Source organism: Caretta caretta, chromosome 1 (genome assembly GCF_965140235.1).
Source record: "Caretta caretta isolate rCarCar2 chromosome 1, rCarCar1.hap1, whole genome shotgun sequence".
NCBI lineage: Eukaryota > Metazoa > Chordata > Testudines > Cheloniidae > Caretta > Caretta caretta.
Window position 1 is genome coordinate 269,751,704 of NC_134206.1, and position 19,861 is coordinate 269,771,564.

The 19,861-nt window shown below is 40.1% G+C and overlaps 1 protein-coding gene across 8 annotated transcripts in view; it reads right to left on the reverse strand.

Annotated features, from left to right (window-relative positions):
- The window catches only part of CFAP54 (cilia and flagella associated protein 54), a 208,028-nt gene that overhangs the window by 177,818 nt on the left and 10,349 nt on the right, over positions 1 to 19,861 (reverse strand). For all 8 annotated transcript variants that reach the window (XM_048835513.2, XM_048835512.2, XM_048835511.2 and 5 more), the window contains exons 3-9: positions 17,134 to 17,280; positions 15,306 to 15,477; positions 13,480 to 13,538; positions 10,250 to 10,393; positions 9,705 to 9,818; positions 9,505 to 9,606; positions 3,967 to 4,165 (exon numbers count right to left, since the gene is read on the reverse strand). In XM_048835513.2, the coding sequence (XP_048691470.2) occupies positions 3,967 to 4,165; positions 9,505 to 9,606; positions 9,705 to 9,818; positions 10,250 to 10,393; positions 13,480 to 13,538; positions 15,306 to 15,477; positions 17,134 to 17,280 (937 nt within the window). The remainder of the gene's footprint in view (positions 1 to 3,966; positions 4,166 to 9,504; positions 9,607 to 9,704; positions 9,819 to 10,249; positions 10,394 to 13,479; positions 13,539 to 15,305; positions 15,478 to 17,133; positions 17,281 to 19,861) is intronic.

The following is a 19,861-nucleotide window of genomic DNA, read 5'->3' on the forward strand; positions in this document are numbered from 1 at the left end:
CAGTGGCCAATACCAGGTGCCCCAGAGAGAATGAACAGAACAGGCAATCATCAAGTGATCCATCCCGTCGCCCATCCCCAGCTTCTGTCAGACAGAGGCTAGGGACACCATCCCTGCCATCCTGGCTAATAGCCATTGATGAACCTATCCTCCATGAATTTATATAGTTCTATTTTGAACCCTGTTATAGTCTTGGCCTTCACAACATCCTCTGGCAAAGAGTTCCACAGCTTGACTGCGTTGTGTGAAGAAATATTTCCTTTTCTTTGTTTTAAACCTGCTGTCTATTAATTTCATTTGGTGACTCCTAGTTCTTATGTTATGAGACACATTAAATAATGCTTCCTTATTTACTTTCTTCACACCAGTCATGATTTTATAGACCTCTATCATATCCCCCCTAAGTCGTCTCTTTTCCAAGCTGAAAAGTTCCAGTCTTATTAATCTCTCCTCATACGGAAGCCATTCCATACCCCTAATCGTTTTTGTTGTCCTTTTCAGAACCTTTTCCAATGTATCTTTTTTAAGATGGGGCAACCACATCTGAAAGCAGTATTCAAGATGTGGGCATACCATGGATTTATATTGAGGCAATATGATATTTTCTGTCTTATTATCTATCCCTTTCCTAATGATTCCCAACATTCTGCACATTGAGTGGATGTTTTCAGAGAACTATCCTCGACTCCAAGATCTCTCTCGAGTGGTAACAGCTAATTTAGACCCCATCATTTCATATGTATAGTTAGGATTATGTTTTCCGATGTGCATTTAATCAACATTGAATTTCATCTACCATTTTGTTGCCTAATCACCCAGTTTTGAGAGATCCTTTTGTAGCTCTTTGCAGTCTGCTTGGGACTTAACTATCTTGAGTAGTTTTATATCATCTGCAAATATTGCCACCTCACTGTTTACCCCTTTTTCCAGATCATTTATGAATATGTTGAATAGTACCGGTCCCAGTACAAACCCTTGTGGGACACCACTATTTACCTCTCTCCATTCTGAAAACTGACCATTTATTCCTATCCTTGTTTCCTATCTTTAAACAAGTTACCAACCCATGAGAGGACCTTCCCTCTTATCCCGTGACAGCTTACTTTGCTTAAGAGCCTTTGGTGAGTGAACTTGTCAAAGGCTTTCTGAAAATCTAAATACACTATATCCACTGGATCCCCCTTATCCACATGCTTGTTAACCCCCTCAAAGAATTCTAGTAGATTGGTGAGGCATGATTTCCCTTTACAAAAATCATGTTGACTCTTCCCCAACAAATTGTGTTCATCTATGTGTCTGACAATTCTGTTCTTTACTATAGTTTCAACCAGTTTGCCTGGTACTGAAGTCAGGCTCACTGGTCTGTAATTGCCTGGATCACCTCTGGAGCTCTTTTTAAAAATTGGCATCACATTAGCTATCCTCCAGTCATTTGGTACGGAAGCTGATTTAAATGATAGGTTACAGACAACAGTTAGTAGTCCTGCAATTTCACATTTGAGTTCCTTCAGAACTCTTGGGTGAATACCATCTGGTCCTGGTGACTTATTACTGTTTAGTTTATCAGTTTGTTCCAAAACCTGCTCTAAGGACACCTCAATCTGGGACAGTTCCTCAGATTTGTCACCTAAAAAGAATGGCTCAGGCTGGGGAATCTCCCTCACATCCTCAGCCATGAAGACTGTTGCAAAGAATTCATTTAGTTTCTCCGCAATGTCTTTATCGTTCTTTAGTGCTCCGTTAGTATCTTGATTGTCCAGTGGCCTCACCATTGTTTAGCTTCTGATGCACTTAAAAAAAATTTGCTATTACTTTTTGAGTCTTTGGCTAGCTGTTCTTCACATTCTTTTTTGGCCTTCCTAATTATATTTTTACACTTCACTTGGCAGAGTTTATGCTCCTTTTTACTTTCCTCACTAGGATTTAACTACCCAGAAGGTAGGAAGCCCAAACAAGCCTGGCTCAAACCGGGGCTTCCAGAGCTACAGGGATCCCAGTTATGTGGCAGCCCACAATACCAGCAGACAAGCTGTCAGGAAGCCTGCCTGGTTTCTGTTGGAAGATTCAATAAAGCCAACAGATTCCCACAAGATATTTTTAATTTGATTATCAGCATTTTCTGACAGAAAAATGCTTTGTTAGAAAACCTCTGACCAGCTCTAGTCATAATGATCTTGGAAGTAAAATACAATTATTAAGTGTATTTACTTTATACATGTTATTTTATTACCAAAACATCTTCCACTCCATGGTTCTAATTCTGTCCTTATTTACACCTCCATAGAACGCCACTGACTTAAATGTAGAGGCATGGGGTGAAAATCAGTGCAAACTTTGACCCCTCAAGTGTCCTTTTGAACAACTATTTTATGTGGTAAATAAACTGGATTAGATAGAGTCACTCTGAAATTACACTTATGCAACTGAAGTTAAAGGTAGTGGGGATATGTGGGTTTGACTTAGGACAGAAAATGACCTGATCTATATACCCAAACACATGAGATTAAAAATGTTTTAAGCAGTGCCAGGGCAAATCAAAGAAATAGAGATCTTTGGTTTATAATTTGAAGCATTCTAGGCATTCACATAATAATAATCAACTAAGCATTTGGCTGCAAAGACCTACTGCCACGTGAAGTTTGCACAAAAGAGACTTGTCAGCACATCCCAAGAGAAATGTGCAGCCATCAGCTGGGATTTTAATTCAGGTGGGCAAACTAGGGCCCGCAGGACCGTCCTGCCCAGCCCCTGATCTTCTGGCCTGGGAGGCTAGCCCCTGGCCCCTCCCCCGCTGTTCCCTCTCCACCGCAGCCTCAGCTCACTGCTCCGTCGGTGCAATGCTCTGGGCAGCGGAGCAGTGAGCTCCTGGGGCAGCACAGCTACAGAGCCCAGCCTGACCTGGTGCTCTGTGCTGCGCAGCGTGGCTACCTGTCCTGGTGCAGCCACGCCACCAGCCACCAGTGATCCAGGCAGCGCGGTAAGGAGGCAGGGAGCGGGGGGGTTGGATAGGGGTCAGGGCATCCAGAGGGCAGGAACAGGGTCGTTGAATGGGGGCAGGAGTCCTCAGGGGGCAGTCAGGAAGGGGGGGAGGTCAGGGATAGAGAGCAGGGGGTGGATGGGGCAGAGGTCCCCGGAGGTCCAGCAGGGAACAGCGGGGTTGGATGGGGCAGGAGTCCCGGGGGTGCTGTCAGGGGGCGAGAAGCAGGAGGGGTTGGATAGGGGGTGGGGGCCGGGCCATGCCTGGCTGTTTGGGGAGGCACAGTCTCCCCTAAGCAACCCTCCATACAATTTCAGAAACCTGATGTGGCCCTCAGGCCAAAAAGTTTTCCCGGCACTGTTTTAATTACATGATTAGTTGATTTGTGCTTTTTTTTTTAAAACAGCAGCTATTTAAATGGTTTTACCAGCAATAAAACATTCTTTCAGCATGAAATTCACTCCTCCCCACACAAAGCTTGACTAAATGTACTTTGTTCAGAGAATGAAGTGGATGTCAAGTGATGGAATGCACCATCACAACCTACAAGCTGGCTATAGGACTGCATCGTAGCCCATTGGAAACTAGCATTCCAGCCCACAGGCTAAAATAGCAACCACAGTCGCTCTCCACATCCTCTATGCTGGAATGACTGGATACAGATAAGCATATATCAAGTGGGTCCTACCTTGGGTCATCACAAAGACCCCTTCCATGCTGAGCTATTCAGAAAAGGTGCAGACTTTCTGTGAAGCACAAGGAGTTACTCCAGATATACACTGGTAAAACTGAGAGCTGAATCTGGCCAAAGGTTTTAACTTAATTATATCAAATTTTGGGAAGGTATAATTTTAAAAAAAAGTAAGTTTGATTTGATCAGTGCTATGATTATAATTGAAACACATACTTCTGCAGGTGAGATTTTTCTTTTATGGGAGTAAGAAACACTGAGGTTCTTTACCAGTGTATTTTCATTTTTATGCCATTACCTGCCAGGATATCCATGCCTGCAAAAAAGAGCTCTGAAACCACATCACGAATCTCAGTTTCCTCAGGAACAGGTGGGGCAGGGCGCAACACTTGTCGATTACTATCAGAGAGAGCTTCTAGGATGGCAAGGAAATGGGCTGCAGTGCCATCAAACATCTCTGTCAGCAGCCGTTCTGTAAAAGTACGAGGCCATGGCAACTAAACAAGAGATAAATCTTTGTAAGGTTTTGTCATATTTCAAATGCATTACAATAAAGCTGTTTTTTCAAAACAGCTCTCTGTGAAAAAGTGAATTCAAGTACAAGAAATAACTGCAGTATACATCGTGGTCGTGAATTCTATGATCCAGAGGTATAGCAAAGTATCAGGCCAAGTTTGTAAGGTACCTTAGGAAGGCATGAATTTCACAATAACTACATACACTGCTGCACACTGTTCTAGTTACAAAACAAAACAAAACAATGAAAATTATGAAAGGAAAAAACGTATTAAGCCTATGTAATTCAAAGCTATCCAGATCGTGTCCTGTAATCACATGGGCTTGATCACTGGGAGCTGAGGACTCTCAGCGCTTCACAGGAAGTCAGTGAATATTGACAGTGATCAGCACCCCACAGGACTAAAGCTACAGTCCATTAGGTTGCTTCTTTGGGCTGTACATTTTCCAATCAACATAATGTAAAACATAAGACAATACACACAAAACCATATGCACTATGTTTGGCTGCTAAGTAATGAGAAATCTATAAAATAAAAATAAAATAAAATAAATAAATAAAAAAACTGATTTCATGATGCTTTGTTTACATGACTGTTTTTTCCTTGTCAAAATCATTACCAGGTATGGAGCAATGAAGTGGAGACCCAGTATTTAATGGTCACCTGCTCCATGTCATCATCACTCCAGTTATAACAATTTATTTGACATTTTATCAAATAAAAAGCCTTCAGTAAGGTTTCCAGGACCATCTAAACATTATAATGTTAGGGAATTTCCTTCCTGCATTGGTGGAGCCACATCCTTTATTTTAATTTTCAAATTAGGCACTTTAATGCAAGCAAAGCTAAGATGTATACCCAATAAAAAGGGAATAATTTGTGCCGTATCTGGCAGCATTTCAGCAATTTATATGCTGATGGATTGTATTTTTATTGTAACATAAATTATACACCCATCTTTTCAAACAGGCTACCTCTTTAGAGGTAGCTACTTATCTTTTGAAAAGAAAGAGCAACCATTTCTACAGGGCGGAGGGTAAATCCACGTTTTACTGGCAACCTCATTCCAAACCAAAGACAAGAAATATTTTTAAACAATTCCTTATAATTATACATGCAGGTTTAAAATTTCCCAAGTACACTACATTGGATTTAAAAACCTAACATTTGTTGCTAAATTATTATATCCCCAATGGTTCTTTCCACAGCATTGAGGAAATAATTACAGTCCCAAACCTGCAACTGACTATATGCAACAGAACCCTGCCCCCACGTATAGTCGTTGACAGTTTATGCACAAAACACAGATTTTATTTAAATAAATGCCTGAGGTTGGGAGGGTAACTATACACAGCAGCGATAGCAATACTGTTTTAGCTGTAAACAGTTCCCTGTGGTGTTTGCAATCCAAATATTACAGCATTGTAGGGGTGAAGGAAAAAATGAAAATTATTAAAAACTATTGTAAAATGAGCCAGTCTATTTTCATTTTCCAAGTTAAATTAAGAGCTAAAAGTACATGGAACTACACACATACTAAAAGTTAAGCGTGCGCTTATATATTTTGCTGGATCAGGACCAGACCACTCAGCACCTTGCAGGATCAAACTCTTATCAGGCATTCCAGTCTAAATATCCCTACATTGTGGCTTTGCTACACAAATGTTTCATTTGCTGCAAGCTGAGGTATAAAACTACTCGCACAAGCCTGCCGTGCACTTAAGTGTCCAGGTGGACGCTGCTGCTGCACACTAACAGTTCCCTAGTGCATTTTGATCTATGGCTGTTTCAAAGCTGGATAAATCAAAGGGCACTAGAAAACTTTTAGTTCATGGCAGTAGGGTCCATACTGACAGAGTGCACGGCACACTAATGCAGGGTAGATTTACGCCCCGGTTTGCTATGAGTGAAGTGTTCATACAGACAAGCTCTCTGTCTTCTTATCATACTATGAGTACTGGACTACACATGTTTTATAATATTAAAATGTCAAAAAAATTGCTTTAAAAGTGAACCAATGCAGGCAAATATAGTCCTATAGATTTTTCTCCATTTATTTGAACATTAGTAAATCTACAAAATGTGCAGAAATATTTCTGAAAATGGTATCGCATTTAATGTTCACAACCCTGAACAAATAATCAAACTATAAAAGCATGTAAAAACAAACAACATGAAAATTCAATACTTCTGTTTGCTAAGGCCAAGAAAACAGGCATGGCAAGTAGTGGACAAAAACGTCACATTTTAAAAGAATTATTAAGAAATTGATTCCTAACGATCAGTCACTTTTAAAACCAGGCATTAAGTAAAGTCCGAAACTGATACAGAGTTATGTGAAATCTTTAGGAATTACATTGTAAACTGAATTATCTCCTGACCCTGACCACAGACTTCAAAGCCTGCAGAAGCAACACCCCCACTAGAATCGTACACCTGCTTCCCCAAGTCCTGCTGAAGGACATCACCCAAAAACAGCTAAGTTTTACTGAGCCAAATCCTTGAGAAATCTGGTAGTCTTTACATATGCAAACCACACCCTCCTGAGGTTTCAGATAAGTGAGGTTTGGATCAACTGGAATGTGCTATATACTCAGCAATTTAATATGAAAGTATACATGACTGAAATCACATATGACCTGATATTGAACCCCTTGGTACTCTTTTATACCAATGTATCATACAGATCACTTAAAGTTTGATCAGAGCAATCAGGTCACATCTGAAATGTGTCAGGATGATGATGTTATAGCTTTACTATTAACTACAGTAAGGCTAAGTTTTTGTCACAGATACTTTTAGAAAAAAAGTCATGGAAAGGTCACTGGCAATAAAATTCACGGAAGCCCGTGACCTGTCTCTGACTTTCACTAAAAATATCCCTGACAAAATGGGGAGGTGGGTTCAGCACCCACTCTTGCTGGGGCTCCCGGGTCCCCCACTGCTGTGGGGAGTGGGAGCTCTGGGGTCCCCCTACTCACAGGGGATGACTCCTGTGGGGTCTCCTTCCCCACAAGATGGCTGGGAGCTATGGGGGGCCATCACTGCGGCTGGATAGCTGCAGGGTCCTCCCGCCGCCTGCCGCGGCTGGTCAGCTTCGGGAAGACCCCTGCCTCCCACCGTGTCTGGACAGCTGCGCGGGGAGGATGTCCCCTGCCACCCACTACAGCTGGGCAGCTGTGGGGAGGTCCCCCCACCTGCCACAGCTGGGCAGCTTCTGGGGTTCCCCGCTGCCTGCCACAGCTGGGAAGCTGTGGGGGTCCCCCCGCCACTCCACTGGGCTGGGCAGCTGCAGGCTCCCCTCACCAGAGTGGGGGCTGGGAGCTCCAGCCCCAGGCAGAAAATGTCACAGAGGTCAAAGGAAGTCACGCAATCCATGACTTCCTTTGACCTCCGTGACATAATCGTTGCCTTAACTATAAACAATATCAGCTGAGAAATCCCATGAATTCATAATGTTATTTCTGATGGAACTTATTTATATACCTGTTTTTCCCAATACTCAGACTTTTTTCTATTAGTAAAGAAACAATAACATAGTATATACAAATGATACTAATATTTAATAGCATATTATTTTCCAGCAAAAATTATACTCTTCTGATTTTGAATATGACTGGGGTTTATCAAATATAGTGCTTTCGTTCTCAGGCTAGCCCAAAAGCACTTTATGAATAAATAAGTTAGATAATGATTGTGCATGTAAATAAAGCTCACCAACAATTCACACAGCTCTGTATATTTGCAACTGACAGAATAAATGATGAGACAGAAATGGGAGTTATGCAAGGAGACGTCTAACTTCTGCCTTGATGGCCTCTCAACTGAGACAGAAAAGACCTTTTGTCTCGCATCTCACCCAGAGGATGGTAGTGTAGCACTTACCTATGCCTCTTGGTACTGCTATATTTGCAATGAGTAAGAATGGAAACCATAGGACCAAATTAACCACAGGTTTACAGCACCAAAAACTCTGATGCGGGTCCACAGCATAAAGCCTTCCAGCAGTGGAGGCTGCAATGATGCAAAGTGACTGCAACCTTCTTCCTACCTGGATGAGGGCTGTGTAGTGCCAATGCAGCCCAATAAGTGGAAAGCACTGAGCAGCAAGAGAGAGTAGCTGGAGAGTGTGCTGGTTTGAGCCTCCTGGAGTGTTTCCCATTTGGCAGAGCGGCTATGTAGCCCTAGCAAAAATTAAAGTTGCCCCAACTCCAGATGAAACCACAAGGGAAAAAGCAGAATTACCATCTGCCTTGCTTGGGGTGAATCACCCCTGGAGTGTAAAGGGCTTCTCTGGCTCTGGGAACTGTAAATCACACCTCCCTGCACCAGCGTTAGTAGAAGTTCTATAACCTGTGTTATGGAGGGGGTCAGACTTGATGATCACAGGATCCCTTCTGGCCTCAGAATCTATGAATGTATGAATCTTGTCTCTAGGAAAGGTCTTGAACCCAATGACTTTAAACCTGACTCAGAAGGAAGAGTGATACTCTCTGAGGTATATGGGGGGAACCATTATAAATACACATAATAGTATAAGAATAAATGCGGCTATTAAAGCTAATAAAGTAGATCTGGAAGTTGTCCAAAGAAAGTAAGTATGCAAAAATATTTAATATTATGAAAGAACGTGTTTCTCTGTACTAATTTACAAGGCATCTCCCAATGGAACACTTGGCTGTGGCAACTAAGATTGTTGGCAATAGAATGTGAGTTGAGGAAAATAATGATTTTCATCAAAGGCTATTTCGTACTTTGTACTCATTTATAAAGGTCACAGAATCCTAAGGGGGAGTGACGAATCTCTGAAAAACGTATCTTTCAAGGTTTGAGAGGAGTACTGCGACACAAAAATCCACTGAAGATTTGTTGAAGCTGGCCCGGAATCTTTAATGTAGTTAAACACAGTAAGGAAAATTCAAGGGGCCATACACCATAGATGAATTTGAACAATATTTTTAAAAATTATATTATCTTTAAATACCGTAGAGTTGTGGCTATTTTGTAGTGTACAGCCAAGAATATTTATCCTACACAAATAACTCACACAGCCACTAAAGAAAACAAACCCTGAATGATCCAATATAACCATATTGCCTATTATAATTATTACTCCCTTAAGTTGGTTCTGAGTCTTAATGGTAAAGTTAATATGTTATTTATAAGGCTGGAAAGGGAAAACAAATCATTCTGTTTGCAGATAATGCTGTATGCCCACAAAAGATGTGTGTTAGGCAAAGCTATGTCATATCATTACTAAAAATAAGTAATAAATAGATCAAAAAGAAAAAAAGATTTACACAAAATTCTAAACTTACATTTTGTGCTTCCTTTAGATTAACCCTTAATTTTGGTCGAAAAAATCCTTTGGGCTTTCTTCTGGATTCATATACTGCTCTCTTGAAAACCATTACTGCCATCTGACTCAAAGAGAAGCATGTGAGTAAAAACTGTATTATGTATTCCGCTTGTTCAGCTGTATGTACTATAATTTTTATAAATTGTGACATGTTTATACCTTTATAGTGGCCTCTCTAAAAACTTTTTTTGTTTCTGAATTTTGTGGTGAAGAACTCATGCTTTCCAACTGCTTTAGTTCATCAATTTTACTCAGACCACGACGAGCAAATACCTATATAGCACAAAAATTGGATAAAGAGTTGTTTTACCTATCTTGATATTATAGTTCTGTGCTCTGCTTGCTATGAGAGGGAGAGTATAATAGCCACACCACCTCCTCATCCTTGTGTTCAGAGAACAATAAAGACTGAAATAATAGCCAGCTCCTGTACAACAGATGCAAGGAGAGAGAAACTCCTTACTCTCTCTCCTTTAGTGCAACTGCTGAGGGGCTGGCCACAGTCAAGCCCTGAACACTTAGAATGTTTATGTACATATTAAAATGTACTACTGTGCTTTAATTTGAATTGATTAGTTCAGTTTATACAGCAAAACATATTGTAGTAGCCTAACTACATTTCTGAATGCAGATAAAAAGCAAATATCATAATAAAATTTAATATTTAAATAAATATGCAGTTTGCCATTTATTGTTACAAATACCTCTCCATGGATGCTGGCTTGGCAGTCATAATAGCAATAACAAACTGCAGTGTAAAGGGTAGTTCTCCATGTCAAATAGTGTACAGCTAAAAGTGGGACTGATGATTCCATACATATGCTGGCCCACAATAGGTATTCCAGCACCTGTGATGGGAAAAAACAATTATAAACAAAACACTATAAAGAACTGCTCAAAATGTATTAACAGTATAAACTTGAAACAGTTGTGTTTTATAGAAGGGCTGAGAAAAGTATTAAGCATTGACATGCATTTCCTATTGCTCAAAGATGCACATAAAAACATGGTCTTAAATAACGGAGCAAATTAGAACACGAAATCACAGAAAGAGAGTTAATATTTCATTCATTTTACTTTCAGTCATTTATGAATTTTTCCACCTAGAACTGTGTTCATTTTCATCTCTAGACCTGAAGAACTCTATGTAGTCTCTTTCATCAACAGAAGTTAATCCAATAAAAGATATTACTATACCCATCTTGTCTCTCTTCATCTTCACCTGACATTTTATGGTCTGAGATATCAAAACAATCCCAGTTCACTACAGAACTGTTTCCTCATTTAGGGCTTGATCCTGCTCTCATTCAAGTCAATTGCAAAACTCCTACTCACTTGAAAAATGCAAGATCAAGCTCTTCAGGCTTTTATTCCGCAAAGCATTGAGCACTTCTTATGACCGCAAAGCACTGAGCACTTCTTATGAGGCGCTGAGCACACTCTATTCTCACTGTCTTCAGTGGGTGCAGGAGGTTCAGACCTTCAGTTTGGGGAAATTCATCCCCTTCTCTAAACCTACTCTTCACAGCAAAGACCTTTTGATATAATTAGCCCTACCAAAAGCCAGGTCTAGCTTGATTTCTACAGAATCGCAACACTTCATCCTACTGAACAGCATTTTCCTCTCTTACTATCTTTGGGCCTGATGCTCTAAGAGATGATGAGCACCCTCGTTTCCAAATGCAGTCAGTTTACAAACTCAGGCCTTCTGTAAATTACTGAACAGAAAATATATGTCCTGAATGTTGCTGACAGTATTTCCTCCAGAAATCATGAAGCACATTACACGTATAATATGAGCTACACTGGCATACAGAATAAAGATACAAAGTCACTTCCAGTTTCAATGCTAAGATGTTCAAATGGAAGATTTCCTTTGAAACTCTCCAGTCACTGAGAGGGATACACTTGCTCTTTATGAAAGACTGAAATAACCATATGTCAACAACAAAAAATATTGGATCCAGGATTGTCCAGTGTCTGTTTACTCCAGTTGGGGGGAAAATTGAAATCCAATTCAAATCTAGATAAGTAAAAAAATAAAGTCCAGGGCATACCAACTGAGACACTCATATGAAAGAACAACGAGGCATCCTTGTGGCACCTTAGAGACTAACAAATATATCACTTGTGCCAGCAATGCCCCTCTGCCATGTACACTGGCCAAACCGGACAGTCTCTACGCAAAAGAATAAATGGATACAAATCTGACATCAGGAATTATTACATTCAAAAACCAGTAGGAGAACACTTCAATCTCCCAGGACACTCAATAACAGACTTAAAAGTGACAATTCTTCCACAAAAAAACTTCAAAAACAGACTCCAATGAGAAACTGCAGAACTGGAATTAATTTGCAAACTGGACACAATCAAATTGGGCCTGAATAAAGACTGGGAGTGGATGGGTCACTACAAAAACTAATTTCCCCCTGCTAATACTCATACCTTCTTGTCAATTGTTTGCAATGGGCCACCTTGTTTACACTGGCCTCATTAGCACTGCAAAAGTGATTTCCACCCCTTCTTGTCAACTGTTGAGAATAGCCCATTCCACCTTAATTGAATTGGCTCGTTAGCACTGACCCCCACACTCCACTTGGTAAGGCAACTCCTATTTTTTCATATGCTGTGGGGTATTTATACCTCCCTACTGTATGTTCCATTCCATGCATCTGATGAAGTAGCTTTTAGCCCACGAAAGCTTATGCCCAAATAAATGTGTTAGTCTCTAAGGTGCCACAAGGACTTCGTGTTGTTTTTGCTGATACAAACTAACACAGCTACCACTCTGAAACCTGTCATATGAAAGAAACGTTCATGGTTAAAAAACACCCAGCCACAGGGTGTCACTACAGCTCTAACAAAAAACAGCAAAAGGATAATTCCATTAATGTAAACAAACAGCCCAATATGGCTCAGCTTGCTGATTTATATCCTATTTTAAATAGTGGAACTATAACTACGTATAATAAATTATCCTAACCTTAGTTAACAACAGCTTGCCATTAAGAGTCATTGTTACTATTTGCTTTAGTTAAGCATTTATAGTGATGACAGAGTTACAGTGTAGTATCTGTCACATATGGAAACAACATCTGTCTAAAGCATTCTGTTTTATTCAAATTTACAAGTAAGCAGTATTATATGATGGATATTTTAAGAAGATTTTTTGTCAAAATTAAGTCAAAAGGCCACATTCTCAGCTGGTGTAAATCAATGTAACTGACTTCAGTGGAGCAACAATGATCTATACCAGTTGAAGATCTGGCCCAAAACATCGAGTGGGAATGAGGCTCCATCAGGGATATCTAATTAAGGACTTGAGAACCCTAAGCTCAACCCTCTGCCTTCCTCACAAAGCCAGTTTAAGAATCTTGTACCACCCTTTTTTGATAATTGACTACTTTGGAATCACTACCTTGTGTCGAGATATTAGGAGCCAAAGATTGGGGTGATAAATCATTAAAATGTTGTGCAGTTAAAGTCTGCTTCACTTTTGAAATAAATAGTTTATTAAATTAAAAATGAACTAAATACAACTTCAAGGGGCTTGGATGACTCTTACTCCAACACTCCACAGGGGCTTGACTAATCCCACAGACCAGCAGCCTGGTATGGTGGGGATATATGCTCACAGTTGAATGCCACAGAGGTCCATGAAGGCTTGGGGGATTCATGTTCTCCTGCCCTTCTACATGAGAATCTCTGGATACCAAACTCTTTCACCCCACTGTCCAGGATGGTCAGCGTTACTAGTGCCAGGAAGAGTGGAGTCGGTCAGATAAGATTTACCCAATGTGGACAAAATAAAAAAGCATTTCCTTCTTTTCAGTAAAATTCTGTTTGCTGTAAAACTAAAAGTATTCTTAATAGCTGTACAATATACTAGAAATACTAAATATAAAAAACCTTCCAGTTTATCTTGCCATACCTTAGCAGACTGACCTTTGCTCATCAAATGTCTGCATATGGTGTATATATAAATTGTACCTAGAAGAATAAAAATAAATTAAAATCTATACAAAAATGGATATGAGTCCAACATTTCTACTTCAACTCTATTATGCTAGTTAACTGAAATTTTGTTGTTAGTATTTGGATTGTTAATAAGTCTCTTATTTCAAGATGAAAAACAACTGAAAATATAGTTTTAAAAATAAAAATTTTTACATAATTATTTTTAAATTAGAGAAGTTGAAGCCATTCAAATTATTGTATAATATTCATGTCCACTGTAAAATAAGTAGAAAAACAGCCTCATAAAAATTAAAATATTACTGAAGTCTTAAATGTCCACTAGAAATATTTAATATCACAGGTCAAATCAAGGGATGTGACTATTGGGGGTAGAATTTTCATGAGAAAATTCGTGGAACTTGTGATCTTCAGTCACTAAGGTACTTTTGAAAATCCCACTGTGGAAGTGTAACAAAGTTCTGCATACACAAAAAGCTAGACAAGCAATAAAACACTCCAGGGTGTATACTCTGTGTAGGAAAGGACATCTATAGTGCAAAGAGGCAGCCAAACGCCAATCAACACAACTAGAAGGGCATTTCATCAACAAGCCACCACACAGCATCCATTAATAGGGTATTGGTATATGCCTTGGATGTGTAGTGAGCCACAAACCTGCTGTTGCTGAGGGAGCTACAGAAAGATGTTCTTCCCATAAGAAGGAGCAGAATCCTGGGAGGAGAAATGCCAAAGTTCAGCCCCTACCCTAACCTCGTTTCAGCCAGCTGGAAGGAGCTAATGCTGGTCAAAACCATGCTCAAGACAGGAATCTGGTCCAGAGAACTGGCAATGGGATCCCAGAATGGGATTTTTAGTAGATTTTAATTTAATTATTTTATTGGGTTTCTTTGGCAGTCAAGGGACAGCTGAAAGGGAGAGGTGGGACCAAGAGTGGTCCCAGCAGATAAGTGTGGTTAGAATCTCTAGCCCCATTACAGCTCTAAACAGGAAAGAAGATACCAGCACTTCTTCACCGCCAATTCAAAAGCACCTTTTCTCTCATATGCAATTTTATATTACAATTTAGCATCAAATAATAATCCATTATTTCGGGTGGGAGAAAAAAACAGAATGACCTTTTAAGAACTCTTGATACGTCTCTTTTTATATACCCAAGTCTGTTTATCTGATCTAAATTAAGCCAAGTATGAACAACACACTTACATGGTGGATAATATTAATCAGATACAGATGGAATCAAATTCTTAATCTAAAATGATTTCCATTTTTAAAGGAATTTTTATCATTAAATCCAATGCTGGAGAATATTATAAAAAAAAGCAAACTTTTTATGTTTCAAACAGTCACATAAGTTATTTCCTACACTTCAGAAATGTAATCCTCTTTGTACAAAAAAATCCCTATTTGTAAGTACATTTTATAGCTAAAAAAATTCTCCAGTTTGCTCATGTCTCAGCATTTAATTTAAAAAATGCTTTCATTATGATCTGTCAGAATTAATTACATTAGTACACTCAAAACACTGCTCAACTGTGGTCTATGAATAAGTTATTTCTTTTACAGATGTCCAACACAAAAATGTAATACCATAGAGAAAAATGAAAAATGAAAGTCATCGTGAATTTCAAAATATCATTATTTAATTGTTGAAAAAAATACTTATTAAAAGGGAACTAGATTTTCACTCGCAGTCTTTTTGTTGTCATTACTGAACAAGTATGAAACTTCCTTCCCAAGGCATACTTCGATAGAAAAATATAAATGAAATGTGTAACGTACCATTATAGATAAGCCAACATAAATGCTCCTGAGGCAGAGTCACCTGCATAATGAGTCGTAAAAAGGACAAGATATTGAAACACATCTGCAGAGACTCTTGATTCTGGAGATTTCTATCACTGCTGCATACCATCTGGTAAATGCAAATATTCCTTCCTTGTAAAGCATGGAACTAAAGTGTATGGAAACAGAAGTAAAATAAGAAACTTTCTTTTAAAATATTTATATTTATCAGTTTTCACATTAGCAAAGCACAACAAAATACTAAACATGAGAAAGTAAAGCATATAGCAGAGTTATACCATGACAGTTACAGGCATAGTGAATTAGAGAACAGAGAAGGTGTTATTAAGCTGTGCTTCCATTAGATCCACATGCAGAGAATAAGTTTAATGCACTAGTCTCCTGCATGACAGAGTGGTAGGAAGGAAGGATAAATAAGGCACTGGACTGGGACTCAGGACAAAAGTAGATCAGTGCCTAAGGTCTAACTCTGTATATATCAATATTATATGGACTAAGCTTTCTAATTTATGCACCTTCCATTTTGAAATTAGGTCCCGTGGCATTTCCAAGGTCCATGAAGATGGACAGAAACTTAACATATGTCGCAAGTTAACTAAAGGAAACCATTTCTGGAACTTTAGATTTATTTTAAAAATTATCTTGTAAAAGCAAAATAAAACAGACTAATGAAATCTCTGACCACATTCCCTTCTTGAGGCTGAACAGTTTTTAAATACCAAAACAAACAATAGCTCTCATATTTCCAGAGCACCTTGTCCTGGATTCTAAGCAAGTCACCTCATTCCGTTTCTTCCCAGAAAAAAAAATCTAAGGCCCTTTTAAGGCTCTACTCCTAACTAAGGTCAGCTGTTCCTGGTCATCACAAGTGCAGGCAAAAAACTCACGGCTTATCCTAGCTCAGGGAGAAATCCAAATACCCACATCAGTGTCTGGTGCAGCAGAGATTCAACAGAGCACTGCTGGGACAGAATGCATTATTTTTGTGATGCCTCCCTCTCACCTTGCCCTGCCTTTCTCATACCAAAGGACCTATCACAAACCCTTGGTCTCTTGTAGCGATAACACAAAGGGATGTTTACATCCTCCCTGAGGTCATTTGGCTTTCCTACAAATTTTCATCATTTACAGATGAAACAAATGACCATATATATCTATTTATCAGTCTATTTCATTTAATTCCTGGAAAAGAATATATTGATAGTAGTGTGATGCTGCTTTGTCATCAAGCAGTTTATGTATAGTATTTTTACACAGGAATCCTGCACAAATTACAATACAAAGTTCTAATTGTGTTGACTGCCTTGTTTTCATATCATGAAGGAACACAAAAATTGCCACATTCAATCAGTGACCAGTCATCAACTTTGGTCCATATCCTGTCTTTGACAGTAGTTTATATCAGCTGTTTTGGAGGAGAAACCCTGGTCATGGAATAACCTGCCCACAGGAAAATTGTCTACCTACCCCCAATTAGTTAGAGGTTGGATTATGCCTTGAAACGTGAGGGGTTATATCCCTTCCAAAACTTTTTTTAAATCATTAATTTTATAACCCTGGATATTCTCAGCATTCAGATAATTGTTAATCCTTTTTTAACCTCAAAGACATCTTGTGGCAAGGAGCTCTGTAGGCATGTGTGTCATTTCCTATTCTGGATATGTGAACAATTAAAGAGCTCCAGGTAGTAAATCTACCTCTCATTAGTGCAACAGTCTGATATACATTTATTGAAGCTTAATAATGGCCTCTTATTTTGAAAACATTAACATTTTTGTTAAAACTCTTTCTTGTTTATACCTACCGTAAGTGCAGCACTTTTATCACCAAAGCCATTTGGAAAAAACATGGACTTAAACTGATTCACGTCTGCTATTACCTCATCAAGGTTTATAGAACTGAACTGCTGAAGATACCGTCCATAGCACTGTAAAAGTGCCATCTTATATTCCTGGAATGTGAAGAATATGTTATTCATAGATTTTGCATTTTATTTTTCTATGCAATTATAAAATGTGTATTATACTTTTTTACACTCGTTTAACAAATGGCAATGTAGAACAATAACTGGAGGTGAAGTAGACTCATCCAGGACTATGCTGAGAAGTCAGGAAAACATTTTGTAATGTAGTTTATAATGATAAAGTCACCCACTGAAAGCATTAGAATCTTTGGAGTAATCAAAGATGAGTCAGGAGGTTTTTTTATTCAGAAACATGACAAATACCTGACAGTGGATTTAAAATATTATGTTCTCACGACAACACAACAAAGTCATGGGCTGAATGTCCTACAGCTTGAGAGGGGTAATCATAATGCTATTACTGAGAAAAGCACTTCAGAACAAAAAGCTTTATAAACTATACACAAGGATTGTTATTTCATCCCCCACTGCAGTGCCCACATCTTGAGCAAAAAGAGCAAACCGTTTCAGAGTTCACACCAAACCCACACACTGCTGTAGAACAAGAAGTGATGAAAACTAATTGATTCCATTGAAACTGCAGAAGGAATTTAGATACCTTAACTGTCCAATACACCTCATTTCATAATCCTACTCTTGTGAAAAATGCCATGGGATCTTTAATAACTACAAGCAGGCAGGAACTCAGGCTTTATGTCTCATCCATAAGACAGCCCTTCGGTAGTACAAAGATCCCTTCTAAGACTATGCTGGGACAGTGGTTCCATACTGACTCAGAGGTTGAACTGCCACCTATTGCAGAGGTTCTCAAACAGTGGGTTGGGACCCTGTTTTAACTGCGTCGACAGGGCTGGCTTAGACTTGCTAGGACCTGGAGCCAACGTCTGAGCCCCACTGCCCAGGAGACACTGGGGGAATCTCGCATGAGGCACACATAGCCCCTGCCATGGGAAGAAGGGCAGAATGGGGGACACACTGAGCCCTTTCCATGGGAATAAGAGAATAATGGAAGGCATGTGGAGGATGTGAAAAGACGGGTACACACAGAGCTGCTGGAATGGGGGACCCCGGTATGGGAGGAGTGAGGAATAGGGAATACACATAACCTCTGTCAGGGGGAGATCGGGAAAGTTGCAAGGAGTCCCTGAAATAGAGGGGATGGCATGCAGGGAGCTTGTGGAAGGTACTGGAGGGATGCAACGAGACCAGGTATGTGCAAGAAGCTCGGCCTAGGAAGTGTGAAACCCTCTAGTCCTAAATAAGTTCAGTTGCAATTAATTACCTTCCAGCCTTACTCCTGGGGGAATTCTGCATCAAAAAATTAAAAATTCTACACACAATATTTTAAAATTCTGCATATATCATTTCTCAAAATAACACAATATAATCATACTGGTATCAATTATTTTGGAAATCTATTTTAAAATACCTGTCAGCAAGTATGTCTGTAACAATACAGATAATGAAAAAGATTCAGGAAATGTTTTTTGTCAAATAGATTCCTTACTAGGCATATAAATACAGAACTTTGAGTAATTCATTTAAACTATAATACAGAACCATATTTCCCGCCCCCATCAGAAGCAGTGCAAAAGCTTGGGGGAGTCTGGGGTAATGGAAGAGATGAGGGAGAGGAAAGGAGCCTGGGAGTGAACCTGGGGGGTTGTTAGGTGTGGGTGGAAGAAATATGGAACAGATTTTTTTGGGGGGGGGGGGTTAGGGAGCCTCCCCTATGCAGACCCTGGCTGATCCCTAGCCTCTCCCATTCAGTCAGGCACATCTGCCCCTGACTCCATGTGTCCCTGTCACTCCATGTGTCCTTGCACCTGCTCCTCCATCCCCATGTGTTCCTCCACCCCACAGCCACCCTCCATGTGTCTCTGCATCCCCTCCCTGTCCCTGGATGTCCCTATACCCCTCTGCCAATCCCCTATCCCCATCCCCATGTGTCCCTGCATCCCTCCTGCTTGTGCAGGACCAGCTCTAGGCACCAGCAAATTTTTTGCTTGGGGTGGCAAAAAACCTAGAGCTGGCCCTGCACTTATGCCCATGTGTTTCTATGCCCCCACTCGGCCACCCCCTTCCCCTATATGACCCTACACCCCCTCCCTCTGTCCCCATTTGGCCCAGCACCTCCACTCCCATTCAGCCCTTGTCCCAGTCTGTCCTTCCCCAATAGCCCTTAGGAACCCCAGTATCTGACACCTCCCCAGCCCCACGCTGTCTGTCCCCCCCATATCCCCTGTTTACTGACTTGGCCCCACAGGCACAGCACTGCCAGACTGGCAATCTCTTCCCTTCCCTATTGGCAACTGGGCCTACTACCCACCCGGGAGCAGCTGCTCTGTTTTAGTGCCACAGTGGCCCCTGGCGGGCAAAAGGTGGAATTGCAGCAACTTTCTGGTAGAAGTTATTTTCTGTGGAAAAAGATTATGCGTCGCACATTAATTATGCATGCAAGCAGTGGTGCAGAATTCCCCCAGGAATAAGTAGTACATTCTTGAACTGTCTCTGAATATTGGCTGGGAATAAACCCTCAAAATCCCAGGCAATAAACCGGGTTGGCAGGGCCTCCTCTTAAGGACATTCATGTGATAAGGTTTGAGGT